The sequence below is a fragment of the Asterias amurensis genome, chromosome 5 (assembly GCF_032118995.1).
Source record: "Asterias amurensis chromosome 5, ASM3211899v1".
Classification (NCBI taxonomy): Eukaryota; Metazoa; Echinodermata; class Asteroidea; order Forcipulatida; family Asteriidae; genus Asterias; species Asterias amurensis.
In genome coordinates, this window is record NC_092652.1 from 3,709,599 (window position 1) to 3,724,644 (window position 15,046).

A 15,046-nucleotide genomic window follows, 5' to 3' on the forward strand; every position below is an offset into this window, starting at 1 on the left:
TATTCTTTGAAATGACAGCAATTGTCGGGTGTGTGGTTACTCGCCATTACAATTTGCAACATACACAAATCAAGAGTACTTATTTCTGTCGGGAATACGTTGGACAGCTCTCGTAAATCGTTTTCGAAAATCAAAAAGTGTTTCTTTTCTTGTTTTAACTGTGAAGCGGTCTATTTAAAGGCATTGGACACGTTTTGTAATTACTCAAAAAATACATCAGCATAAAAACTGAGTAACGGAGAGCTATTTGATAGTGGAAAAAAACATCAGAAGTAACGGGGTGTTTGAGAAGGAGCTACAAAAAAATTCTCACTAAAATATCATATACTGAGAAAGACTACAGGCCGGAATCCCGAAGCCTGTGCTTTCCAAAGCCTTAGAAAGACTTCAGGCTTGGAGCCTTTTTTTCAGGCTGCAGAAAGCACACGAATTCGTGCAACAGAGGTGTTTTTTCTTGCAACTTCGATGACCAATTGAGCTCAAATTTTCACAGATTTTTTTATTTTATGTATGAAATTTTATGTATTTTTTTTTTGTTATTGAGAATACTGGTCTTTGAAAATCACCAAACATGTTAAATGTCTTCATGGACATCTTAGGTTTTTGACTCTTTGTGCTAAGTAAAAATCAGAGGATCACGTTGGCTCAGTGTTTTCTTTCCCTGCCTTTCACCTCTGTGGACCCCGGTTCGAATCCTACCTCAGACCGGAGCCTTTAGGTTGGCTCAGTGTTTTCTTTCCCTGCCTTTCACCTCTGTGGACCCCGGTTCGAATCCCACCTCAGACCGGAGCCTTTAGGTTGGCTCAGTGGTTTCTTTCCCTGCCTTTCACCTCTGTGGACCCCGGTTCGAATCCTACCTCAGACCGGAGCCTTCAGGTTGGCTCAGTGGTTTCTTTCCCTGCCTTTCACCTCCGTGGACCTGGTGCAAAACCCACCTCAGACCAGAGCCTATATAATGTACATGTGAATTGAGTTTTCAGTCCTCACTTGACTTCATGTTTTTCCCCATTTTGGGTTTCCTCCGACCTCTAATACTTAGTATTTCTTCTTGTTTCATAACGGTTATTGTCCACTAATTGTGCTGCTGTGTGTGTTATAAATTGTGAAAAAGTATTATTAGTTTTTTTAAAGGCAGTGGACACTATTGGTAATTACTCAAAATAATTATCAGCATAAAACCTTTCTTGGTAAAGAGTAATGGGGAAAGGTTGGTAGTAAGTTTAAAACATTGTGAAAAACGGCTCCCTCTGAAGTGGAGTAGTTTTCGAGAAAGAAGTAATTATCCACGAATTTGATTTCGAGAGCTCAACTTTAGAATTTGAGGTCCCGAAATCAAGCATCTGAAAGCACACAACCTCGTGTGACAAGGGTGTTTTGTTCTTTCATTATTATCTCGCAACTTCGTTGACCGATTGAGCTCAAATGTTCACAGGTTTGTTATTTTATACATATGTTAAGATACACCAACTGGGAAGGCTAGTCTTTGACAATTACCAATAATGTCCACTGCCTTTAATCCTTAGGCTTAGATCAACCTTAAAGCTTACCTGCATTTCCAACATGTGCAACGGTGTGGATAAGGCTAAGCACTGCAATGATCAATCCAACCGTCTTATGAAATATAATATGTTGATCAATTGGTAGGAGTCGAGCTACACGCGTTGATCGGACGAATGTTAATGTCTGTCGGAGCATTAACACTAGGATCAGAGAACCGTTTAAATTCAAACATTGACCACATCCACGTGCTACGGAAAATAAACAAAATGGATGAAAAGGGGTAACTATTTTATGTTCGGAATCATTTACTGTTAGTCTTTGGGTACTTTTTGTGCGACACAGAACGCACACGTCCGCAGATTTACGTTGAACTTACACTCTTGAAAGATAATGATACAGTATAGGTAGAGAATATGTCTTTATGGGGTGCTGCAGTTTTTGAGAAATACTTAAAACAATTTCACGAAAATCATTTTCCTTTTAGTGAGTAAAACATATTTTTTTAGCGTGTACAGCGGATTTACGAGACTCTCCTGAAAGTATTGCTCTGTGATTTTCACCTTTTTTCTCTAAAACTTGACTAATGTAGCTGAAACTTCTGCATGTAAGTTATATAACACACATCTTCATTCACAGTGAGTAGGGAATCATGTCATGGACAAAAACTTGATCTACAGAAGGTACCAAAACGATTTTAAATCCCTTATGATTGAGTATATAATGAATAGTCTGGATGTCATTAGAAACCTGGCGACTTTCTCGAGTTATTAACAATTACCGGAATTACCACGAGCGCATTCAAGCTTAATAAAACAACCTGCCAAAGTTTCACTTCGACCATTTTATTTGAAGCTGTAAAGACAAGTCGACTTCAGTTTCAAACCACTAAAGTAAATTACCTTGTGTGTTAATAGTCATGACAAAATAAGTTGCTTCAATACCTACTGGTTGTATTTTAGTCTAAATCGTAGAGTTTTAAAGTGTCGATACTCTAGAGCTAGACTGTTCAGGGTGGCGTAGGTTTGTCTTTGGGGTCACGTTAGGCTGATTTTGGTCAAAGTGCCGCCTGGAGTGACTGATTTGGGGCTTATAGCGCTCATATCCGTCACTCAGTGGCGCTCAATGTGCTTTAACATACAGTATTTTCCTGCAAGGTGTGTGGGACTACCTTTGAATTATGAGACCAACTATGATAAGACCTACTCCTTTTACACAGCACCATGTAGTGGTTTACAAGGTGCTGTGGCGCAATATACTGCCAATCAAACAAGGAGCACCGGTGCGACACCCTTCTCTTCCCGTGCACTACTTTTTAAACACAGCACACGGGACCATCGGCTTTACGTCCCGTCCGAAGGACCAAGCACCATGGTTAAGTGTCTTGCTTATTGACTGGCACTCGAACCCACACAGAGCTTGAGTCCGGTGCTCTAAACCGTTAGGCCATAAATATGATTAATATAATTATAATGAGGAGTTTTTAAATTGACCTGAAGGTACCTACCGATGACTAAACACCAATTGCTCCCAATAGAAGTAAACCTGTAAGCTGTTTCTGTGAATAATGTTGCATTGACGAGGCAGTAGGCAACAACGAAGATAACCTTGCGTACGTTATTATTGATGTATCTCCACGTCAGATACCTGGGTATTTTAAAACCTGCTTTGGGCTCATCGTCTGGGGGCTTCAACCAGCCAGCAGCACTACAATCAACAAAATAAATACAAAGAAAATATTTAATTTCATCAATTTTTTGTTTCTTCAAAAATGTAAAAAGACAACACAATCCGAAGATTGAATTGCGTCAAATTGTACAGTAAATCAATATATAATTCATTAAACAAAAAAGGCACGGGGAGGTAGTGCTTTCTGCTCTACCAGTCAGGCTTCTGATGGATGATACCCAAGCCTACATCCAACCCTGTTTCAGCAGTGTAGGTGACAACTGCCCCTGGCAAAATTAGTTGATTGTAGTCTACACCTTGAAGTGGTCGTCAGGCCTTGTGTGTCTGGCGACTTGCACACAGAAACTCTTAAGGGTTGTACATACGTTTGGTAATTAGAACCCAATACTTGTTTCAATTATATTATATAGTTGTAGATAAAGACTATAAAACTAATCCCCTGAAAATTTCGATTCGAATGTTGGTTTCGTTTTCAAGATATTGCTGACAAATTGGAACGGTTATGTCCACGCAGAAAGAACAATCTACAACTAGAATACACTATATGAGAAACATTACGCCGGCTATGCATCTCGTATACAAATTTGTTGAGGATAAAAAGTGATATCTTTTTCCAGAACCGTAGTGGAAAGTCTTTCAAAAATGCATTTTTTTATTGCGACAATAATGTTTAGAGTCATTGTACCAAACGTATTTATAAACAGACCCTTTCAACTGTAGAGACGTTATTGTGTGAGCGACGAACTAGTAAGTTTGTACTGCTTTTTTTCAGAGTCATTACCAAACATTATATATACAGACTCTTTCAACATTGTAGGAACGTTGCTGTGCTAGAGACGGACTTTTGACTTTTTAAAAGTTGAACAGTTCATCCTCCCGGGCCAGCTAGCCATTATTGTTATAGTGTGGCTACCTTCTAGTTTTAGCAGTATGCATCATAATATCACTTGCGTTTGTGATATTTTCGTTCATCTCATAAAATGCAAATTGAACATTTCTTTTGATATTGCCTTCCTTAGCAAGGTAGATGGGCTGTTAGACACACTCCATTCCATGTCAACTCAACGTCACTACTAGCTATAGTCGCAATACAGTACACTTAAATTTGATTCAAGACATGAATTATAAATAAATAGTACATATTTTTCTCCTAAAGACGAGCAGAGTATACGAATCGAGACGTCGAGAGCAAACCGGCTAATATTCACACCATGCAAAGCTTCAAACACCACTTAATTCAAGACGTGAATAATTACCCAATAGTCATATTCTCCATGACATCCGGGTATTTTTCCAGTTCTTGTCGCAACTCTTCGAATGATATGGTTCCACTATCGTCTTCGTCCGCAGCTTCGAACAAGGCATCGGTGAGATCATCTAAGACGCTAGCACTAAGCTGTAAGGCACTTTCTTCCATACATGACTCTAAGACAGTACGAAGCTCTTCATGGTCAATCTGACCACTGCCTGTGTGAAGGAAGAGGGAAAACAAGCTTCATCCATTATTAAGGCGTTTACTCATTAGTGAAACCTATTCAAGTTGAACGCTCAATTAAATAATCACGCGTAGAAAAAAATGAATATTGACCTGCAGAAAGACTTTGTCATTTTTATTTTTCGATTTTCATTTTTTTTTTTTTTTACGCGAACACCAACAAGAATGCAATCCTAAAATTATGGACAATCCTTTAAGGAAGTGCTTGAGCTATTTTGTTATACCTCCACACTACAACAAAGCGGCGCACACATTGGAGCTCCCATATGACGTCACATTAGTGATGACGTAAACGGAGATTTTCGCGAATCTTTCAGAAAAGCACTCGCGTATTCGAAATGATTGGTTTTTTATTTACACAATTAAAATCTACCGTATACTCATATGCCTCAATTTTCTTATTGATTGAAAACATTTTAAATGTAATCCAGCAAAGATCTTGCCATTTTCGTTAAGGTACTTCTTTAAAAAAAAATCTGAAATAATAACTTTGTCTTATGTTGGTTGGAAGTACTTCACTATAGTTCAGGATATACAATTTATTGAATTCGATTTAATCTAAAAAGATTGTAACATTGGCTTTAGTCAACTAATATTTGTATTTGACATTTCTTTACCCATGAGCGTTACTCTAATTGATGCCTGCCTTGTTTGGATATCCTGTCGAACGGCGTACTTCAATCTTAATATAATTTCAACAAAGGGTTTATTTCTCATCTTATAAAAAAATAAATCATTTCAACATTGACGGCCCTAAGGAACATAAATGAGCTCAGTCATGCCCTTATATTTGCGTCAGAAATATCTTGTCTCTTCTTGACTAGCTTCGTCTGTTGTTCATCGTTCACCTTTTTGAGCATCTAGTTATATGGTTAGACCTCTTGTTCCGTCCTAGCTCGTTGAGTGGCGTTTTCTTTGTTTGTTTGTCCCGGTTCGTTCTGTTGTAACTTAAGTTCTGTTCTGAAGTCCAGTATTCTGTATAAAAGGCATTTCTATAGAAGAATGTATTTTGAACACGGCTCCATATTTGACACTTTTGGTATTGTGTCTACTATAATTATTATTCTAGCAGTTTTTTATACCTCCTTTTATCAATAGACCGTCTTTGCAATATGGAAACAAATGTCGAGTCATGCAACTGCCAGATTACGGAATGGTTTCAAACACAACGGATATGCGTTGTAGAACCAAGGAAGTGGTGCGGTCAAATTGTAGTCTCAAAGGAACTATATTACTAGAATTTCTAGATTTTCATCTTCTAATCAAAAGCCCCTCTCTTTACTCTGTATGTATTTATCTTTATAACAAAGGCTGACCCATTGACATTAAAATCGTGCTATGGTCAAGGTAACGCCACCATATCTTAGTTCTTTGACGTAATGACCATTATTTTGCCTGTTTCGTTTTTCCCCCTTTTTTTACTATTTGATTTCATTCAACACTAAAATATAGATATATCCATGGATGTAATGACTGATATGGACATGTCACCACGTTCGACCTAGAATATAACAAACACTCAAACAGATAAGTGAAAGATGAATACTTTAGCATTGTTGTAAATAAGAAAATATAATTAGCTGTTGTTGAATTAAAAACTGCTTACCAACCAAAAAACCTATGATGCTAAAAAAAAAAAGTTAATGGACACGTTTCAACCCAATATACAGCAAAATATAATTCAAATTAGCCGTTTTTAATATGTCCGAAAACTGGATCATTATTATCGCAGATGAACTTTGACCTACCGTCTACGTCATAAACATTGAAGAGGAATCGAAGTTTCTCAGCCGGTTCTCCATGTGTGAGCATGCGCAGTCCGTCCATCAACTCATCTAAACTAATGGTACCGCTGTTGTCTGCGTCGAATAATGCAAAGAACCGTTTGGCGAAAAACTCCTGAAATATTGAAGTTAACAAAATTATAAAGAATACATGCAAAAACCTTTGGACGAACACACATAATTTATCAGTCACAGAACAAACATATGATGTCGTTGAGACATTTAAAAACCCTTTTGTGAAACGACACTTAAATAAGTTGCATAATATACAACAGTTTTACATTCATCGAAAATCCTTAGCTGCAAACAAGATTATTCCCATGTTACAAAATGTCCTAAAAGTACAACTTCAAAACAGTTTTCAAAGTGTGTAAAGAGGCCGGTCAACTATACACAGTGAATTATTTATCATCAGTACATATAAAGTCCTATATAAAACAAATGATGTCAACGTCCTAAAACCACTCTCTGTCTCATTCCAAACCCCAAAGAGCTTTCAGGGGGAAAACATTACGAAGGATAATTACCTTCAACCTCTTCATATTTGCACTCAAAATCTACGCCAATTTGTAGTTTCATTCTTTCTAATGGGAGCCGCATCGGGGAATACAACGGGACAATTACCGATGGTATCTAGTCTCTAGTGACGGTTAACACCCCGGGAAGTCCGGTCCATAGCATGGTGTTATTAGATGACAGACTCTAGTCCCTACAAGTCTACCCTATATCGGTTGATTAGCCTTCTTTCAAGTCAACGATAATCACATTTTCAAAAAGAGCAACCTTGAGGCGGGCACTTTTTTATCACGAGGGTTGTTTTTGCCCGAGCTCTTTATATAAGTCTAAAACCATTTTTTTGTGTTTTTGGCATCTGTCTGTGTTTAGTGACCCCGATTGCACGGGTATTCGATACAAAACAAATCTGAAATCAAATCTCTTCTTAAAACTTATCTTATGTCACAGGTTTTCAAGGACTAACTTAGTTGTATCTGTTTTCTTTCGTTTTGTTTTTGGTTTACTGCGCTTTGAACACACATCATGTTGGTTCTTGTGCGCGTTACAAGCCTTTATAATTATTATTCATATTATATAAATTGGTCTGAACAATAATGCTTCCTGAAAGTTTTTTTTTGGGGGGTGGGGGAAATAAGCTTGTCAATAATTACTTGAATGTATACGTGAACTTTGATGACTGACTTGCTGATTGACTGAAATAGTTGTCTGATTGCTTGACTGATTGATTGAGTGATTGATTGATTGACTGATTGATTGTTCACTTGATTTATTTACCATACAGGTTGTGTAGTGGTTTGTTGATAAAACGGGTGCTTATATTCTAAAGCCATTGTCTGCATTTGGTTGTTGAATGTTTGATCTCTTTGAGTTGATTGGGTAAAGTATTTACATATTGAATCTTTTTAGTGCACACAGGGAAAACAATTTTCACTTTTTACTTGTAATCTGTGATGAAATAAATAAATTGAATTGATTGAATTGAATTGAATTGAATTGAGGGGAACGGGGCTTTGTGCTATTATTAAAAACTAGAAACAACAACGAACATTACATAAGATAACAATAAAATATTTATACAAATTCTTGAACAAATTAATTTGACATTTGGGAACAATTAATTTAATGGTCATATTATATTACAAACATCTGATAAAGGATAAGAACCCACCTTTTTAACTTTGAGGGCCAGTTTGAATTCCTGCCAATCAATAAGACGATCGGTGCCAGCAATAGCAGCAAACTGTCTCTGTGCCCACTCCAGCCATTTAGCGTCATCTTCCACCGTCATTCGGAAATCATCTCCTTTCTCCATCACAGCTTGGTCGACAACAAGTCTGCCAAGTAAACAAACAAACAAACAAATAAACAAACAAACAAACAAACGAAAACAAAAGTCAACATCTATTAAATCTGGTATTAATATATTATTTGATTGAATAAGATAACACCATGTGTGTGTGTGTGTGTCTTCTTGCCAGGTAGATGTTGCTCTTTAGAGAACTGTCTTGCTTTATATTCTACCACCGCGGAGTAGATTTTCGGATTTCGGGAGGCAAAATATCGCCAGACAGTTCTCTAAAGACCAAACTCTACCTGGCAAGTAGACACACACATGGTGTTACCGCAAAACAAATATAAATCTATTATATCGTTGCGGCCCGTTGCTACATAGGATTAGAACTGCCTCTAGGAGTAGGGCAATCTCGGTTATCTACAGTTGCCAACGCAAAAGGTCTTGGGTTCGAATCCCACCCGAGTAACCCGCTGGTAAAACATAGAATTCGAACTTCCTCTAGCTACCGGGCAATCTCGGTGGTCTAGTTGGTAAGACACTGCTCTAGAATTGCAAAGGTCAGTGGTTCAAATCCCACCGAAGTATATGGCTGTGATTTGTTTTGAACAGAACTCGGGAAAGAACTGAGTTATACACACCGGTGTAAGGGTAAAAGTCAATTAATTTGACCAATACGCAAAGAGGTTTCTGTTTAATGACATTTAATGTAAAAGGGAAGTCAGATATAAAACTCAAACTATTTTGATTTCTCCACATTGTTACGCATTAACATTCATAGCATTTTCTTGCAATCTTATTTCCCAAGTCGAGTTTATATGAGGCTGTAATTTCTTGGCATGGCACCACAGCTGCACAAACCAATATTGAAATTATAAAAAGCATTTATCTGCATCTGGATATGGCTCTCCACGTGTCGTGTTTTCTAAAATAAATCTCGCCATAATCCTCTTGGAAAATACCAGAAATTTGATGACCTACTATCACAGATAAAGCAGAACCAAAAGGATCAATGGAAAGTCAAAACAATAATGTAGCATATGTAACTTTTACGATATAAGAAGTTACATAAACTTCATTGGTAGTTGCACTTTTCCTATATCTGAAAGTATTTATTATACACTCGTTAAAAAGGCATCACAACCATTACTTCACGCCACTCTAAAATACAAGTAAATACCATATCATCAACACCGTGTTTCTGGTTCAGGGGAGATTTACACGAGATAGAAATGGAGCAAATCATCAGAGCCCGATGGCTAAGTGTAAGAAATTTCTTTTTCAAATCTGTTGAGATCATTTAGAGATTTTCTCTTAAGCTTCGAGGACGCCGGAGGGGATGGTCTTTAAAGGGTTTTGACGATCACTCTTGCATCTGGTGTGCATTAGAGTGAGGCATCAATCGTCTAGTCAACATGCCTCAACCTTTCATTGCATCTGTTTGGTGGAATTGTCTGGTTACTCCTACTCATTTTCTCGCCTTGTTGTTTTGGAAAATGTCATTGGTATTCTGTCATCGTTACTGTCGCATTGACATTGGTATTCTGTCACAATTTCTATCGACTTGTCATTGCTACTCCGTCATCATTAACGTCGCCTTGTCATTTGTTTTCTGTCACCATTATTGTCGACTTGTCATTGTTACTCTGTCATCATTAACGTCACCTTGACATTGGTATTATGTCACCATTACTGTCGCATTGTTGCTGTATTATGTCAGCATTAATGTCGTTTTGTCATTGCATGTGTAAATTCAAGACATCTATATTTCATTTTAATTTCTAATTTTGTTAGTGTTTTTTTTTTTCTATTTGGATACAAGTTGTATCGTCTTTGCATCGTCAAAATTTTTTCAAAACCCTTTTTATGAACGTTATTTAAAAAAAACTTCATTCAAACTGTCAACATTGTCTGAAATATTTGGGTTTTATAAACATAACTTTGTTTTTATCCTCGTCGACGTTATGTATTTGTCTTCACTGATAAATTCGTAACAAAATCATTATTTTCATAAATATCTAAACTGTAAAAAAAAAAACTACCATTTGCCATTAATTTTTGGCTATTTTGTATATGAACAAATTATTTTGCAAGCTTCAGTGGATGGTATCTTAACTTCATATATGTTGTCTTTGATTGATCCAACATAAGCATTAAGTCAAAAGGCTACATTGTACCAAACTGTACTCCAACAATACGTGTTTCTATCGTAAACTAAACCTAATTTATAAGAAACTTCTATTTAAATTTAAGGTGTTATAAGACCATCTTTAATCGACCAGATATCGCCAAAGTGTCTTTTTAAACAAATCAAGGTGTGAATTGCCCATAAAACACACACTTATATATATCATAGTGTGGATGATGACCATATGGTCTACGCGGTCTAGTTTGATGCCAACCAAAACAAAATAGCCGCCTGCCACACCACGATTGACTCTGAAACCACACGTGGTAACCAAGCATAAAGGCGGGATTTCTAGCACGTAAAACTTGAAGCAATTTCCAGGTTTCAGGGCTATGTTTCCTCTGGGACCGTTCCCTTCTGTTAGACGTGTCCCTTCCCCGTGGTAAGTTACCCACGTGCTCTGAAGTTACAGCCTTGTCCCAGTGCAACATGAAACCGTCGAAGTCTAATTAACTTTGCTTTGAGAATTGCTTTCATATTTTGGGACTGCGATTTTCAAAAAAATGTGTTTGCTCTAGAAAACGAGATAAGCGAAGCCAAGACACTGACTCTAACACTTTCCTCGAACTCTGAAAACAGTTTTACCAAGAGTCAAATTTGGAAATGTTACGAAAGAGAGGTTACATAAATTAATATTTATTTGAATGACATCAACAGCATCCTGACAATCCCACCCCTTCGTGTTTCCCCGCATTGTAATATATACAATGCACTTACCATCCTTTATTATGACTACTTTACTCCTGTTGGTTCATAGCCACCAATTGTTTATAAATTAGTAACTTTTGATTGACTACATGTTTGCCGCTTATTCTGGATACCTCCCCTTAAAGACACTGGACACTATTGGTATTTGTCAAAGACCAGTCTTCTCACTTGGTGTATCTCAACATATGCATAAAATAACAAACCTTTGAAAATTTGAGCTCAATTGGTCATCGAAGTTGCGAGATAATATTGAAAGAAAAAAACACCATTGTCACACGAAGTTGTGTGCTTTCAGATGCCTGATTTCGAGACCTCAAATTCTGAGGTCTCGAAATCAAATTCGTGGGAAATTACTTCTTTCTCGAAAACTATGTCACTTCAGAGAGAGCCGTTTCTCACAATGTTTTATACTATCAACCGCTCCCCATTACTCGGTACCAAGTGAGGTTTTATGATAATAATTATTTTGAGTAATAACCAGTAGTGTCCACTGCCTTTAATCCCTTGCTCTTTCTTTTGCTATAGATTGATATGTGTTAATTTGTACTTGGTCATGCCTCTGGCGAAGGTCGGGTTTGGATCGAAAGCTAAGGCCATTTACCCTACTAATGTTATATACATTATTTACAAAAAAAATAACATAGTCCACGCTACAGGTTAGTTTTGTTTTGAATCAAAACCAACCTTCAAAATCGTCTAAGACAACCGTGAAAAAAAATGACAGTCAAGATGGTCCAGAAGTGATGTGTCATTGACACAAGATTGATTGTGGAATTGAAGTTTATTAAAAATTAATAATGATTTTCATAATGTTTGATTTGATCTCTGCTGGATCTATGCTAGGGCATGTTGACTGTAATAACTTGAGTAAACAGTTCCTATAAGATTGCTTTCTGCGTCCATTGGAGCGTATCTTTCATTATGTTTGTAAAACATGCTGAGAGTCTAATAACGGTTTATTGTTATGTTAATTTAAAGGCACTGGACACTATTTTGGTAATTACTCAAAACAACTGTTAACTTAAAAACTGAATTGGTAACGAGCAATGGAGAGCTGTTGATAATATAAAACAGTGTGAGAAATGGCTCCCTCTGAAGCAATGTAGTTTTTAAGAAAAGGGGATTTTCCCTCCCAAATGTTCAAAGACTTTAAAGGCAGTGGACACTATTGGTAATTGTCAAAGACTAGCCTTCACAGTTTTTGTATCTCACCATATGCATAAAATAACAAACCTGTGAAAATTTGAGCTCAATCGGTCATCAAAGTTGCGAGATAATAATGAAAGAAAAAAACATCCTTGTCACACAAAGTTGTGTGCGTTTAGATGGTTGATTTCGAGACCTCAAGTTCTAAATCTGAGGTCTCGAAATCAAATTCGTGGAAAAGTACTTCTTTCTCGCAAACTATGGCACTTCAAAGGGAGCCGTTTCTCACAATGTGTTATGCCATCAACCTCTCCCCATTACTCGTCACCAAGAAAGGTTTTATGCTAATAATTATTTTAAGTAATTGCCAATAGTGTCCACTGCCTTTAAGTCTGAAGTCTTGTATTATTATTTTACAAATACCAACAGTGTCCAGTGTCTTTAATGAATGCAAACAGCAGTTGATGGCCCGACGTTTCGACCCTAGCAGAGCCCTTTTCTAATAAGGTAAACCAACGATCCTTAAATAAAGATGTCGACGGAACTTAGTTTAAAAATATTAGCATTTTTGTGGTTTGTCTTCATGTTTAGAAAAAAGCGGGAAAACATGTGGTTATGTTTTGTTTTTTTGTGGTTTATTCCTGGGGTAATCTTATTTGTCGATCTCTTGCTACAAACCAGTAGAGTGTAAAAAAACAATAGCAATGATGAACAAATCAAAGATCATTATCAGGTACGAATTGTAGAATGTTGTCTCCTTGTATCTAATTACAAATAAAATAGTAACTATAAATGTCATTTAGCGAAACATCTCCCATAAATTGCGCTCTTCGTTAAACCAAAGTTATCTATTTCCCTTTAAGGCATCGTAAGTAAATTAAATGAATTTATTTGATGGAATTTCAGGCCTAAATGGTCTTGACCCTATTCTTCAGGACGTAACCCCCTGCTGATTTGTAAATGAAATCCACCATCTGTCACTAATTGCCTAAGCTCAACCTGCAGCCGGTCTCTGCGTTTCTGTCTCTCCTGTTTTTTTTTCTTTTATGAAATATTGTTATCAGAAACTGGAGCAATGTTTTAATGTCTTTTTTTTTCTTTCCATCATGAAAACGTGTTTTATATTTCTTTCAGCTGCATTTCACACGGGAAATGACTAAAGAAGACAAACCAATTTCAGTTCTGACCTCAGTCTCATTGTTTCCAATTCCTCATAAAATGTGATGTTCTCCCTTTGGAACAATTACTATTGGAATTGGTAAAGGGGAAACGCTTAATGAATTATAGGCCTATGGGTAGTTTATGAAAATAATTTTATGTGGGTGGGGACTCAAAAGATCACTTTCCTTGATCTTTCAACAAACAACAATGTTCAACCCTGAATCTAAGAATGATCAATTCAGAATTGGATCTCGATAGTCTTGTCATAATATTGATTATAAAAAAATAATCAAACAAAAAACTCTTCTTTTTTTGCGTTTATAACCTTCAAACATAATCATATTCTTACTTCTGATGTATCTTACCCAGTTTTCTTTGGATTTCCTTGCGTTGTATCTTTATCATTCCTTAAAGCAATGGCACAACATCGGTAAACAGTATTGTCCAAAGGCCCACTTCGTGTATCACAACTTAAATATAAAATAACATACCTGTGAAAATTTAGGCTCAATCGGCCATCGGAGTCGGGAGAAAATAACGGGAAAACCCACCCTTGTTTCCCCATGTGTTTAAAATAAATTATTATCTCGATATCGATAGTTGATAATTGTTTTAATGTTTTCTCACAAAGTAAAGTATTTCATGGAATAATATTTCAAGGGAAGTCTTTCACCACTACCTTCTGTGAACTCTGTAGGTAATTTGAAAATCTGTGAACTTTTAATTTTGTGTTCTTTTCAGAAAGTGTCCAATGGCTTTAAATATGCTTTTCCTTAAAATAAAATCACAACTGACTTTCCACTACACTGCGGTTTTTTTTTTTACAAGGGGTTGTTACTGAAGCATAATTAAGTTGCATAATCAAGAGTTTCGATTAGTCAAGTTTTTGTACCATTCTTGATACAGACAGATTTAATTAAGGCAGTAAACGTCCAGATCAACCAGCACCGCTTCGTGTTCAAACTCAATCAATTACGGTCATAACTACGTACTAATTAGCAACAACAATATTGCCATTTGTACAACACACGGGCCGAACATTATTGCCCTTACGCTTGCCTGCAGTGCGTGTATAGACCAATAATGCACTAACTTCAGTGGCCAGGAAGAGCCAAACCGTTGTATAAAGTGAGTTTAATTTGTACAAACCTCGTCAAGGTTTTGATAAATTACACCAACCTAATTTATCAACAGTTGGAGTTGCCGTTAGACAAGTCTCATTAATGTTTCATCATTGTTATTGCAACACAGTGTGATAGCTTATCAACTTGATAACAGTGTCCATGTAAACTGTGAATAACATATTTACAAATCTGTCTGAAATCAACGATGTATATAGTGAGAATAAGATCTGCTCCAGTGGATGTTAATGATGGAAAAACCTCATGTCATTTCATGTCACATGAGTTGACCAAATTCCGCTAATTGTTACCACTTAACCAAAGTACATCAACTCATGGAAATCAGTTTGGGAACTTGGAAGAATTTTAACTTATTAGTTAGGAATGACACTGTATTTAACAGATGAGTTCGAGAACCATCTTTAAACGTCCTGCGTTGAATTGTATAGA

General features: G+C 36.7%; 1 protein-coding gene across 1 annotated transcript in view; it reads right to left on the reverse strand.

Annotated features, from left to right (window-relative positions):
- The window catches only part of LOC139937427 (NADPH oxidase 5-like), a 53,724-nt gene that overhangs the window by 23,097 nt on the left and 15,581 nt on the right, over positions 1–15,046 (reverse strand). Inside the window, exons 2-6 of the mRNA XM_071932568.1 lie at positions 8,150–8,315; positions 6,430–6,580; positions 4,443–4,653; positions 3,005–3,204; positions 1,548–1,748 (exon numbers count right to left, since the gene is read on the reverse strand). Coding sequence (XP_071788669.1) covers positions 1,548–1,748; positions 3,005–3,204; positions 4,443–4,653; positions 6,430–6,580; positions 8,150–8,293 — 907 coding nt within the window. The 5' untranslated portion in view covers positions 8,294–8,315. The remainder of the gene's footprint in view (positions 1–1,547; positions 1,749–3,004; positions 3,205–4,442; positions 4,654–6,429; positions 6,581–8,149; positions 8,316–15,046) is intronic.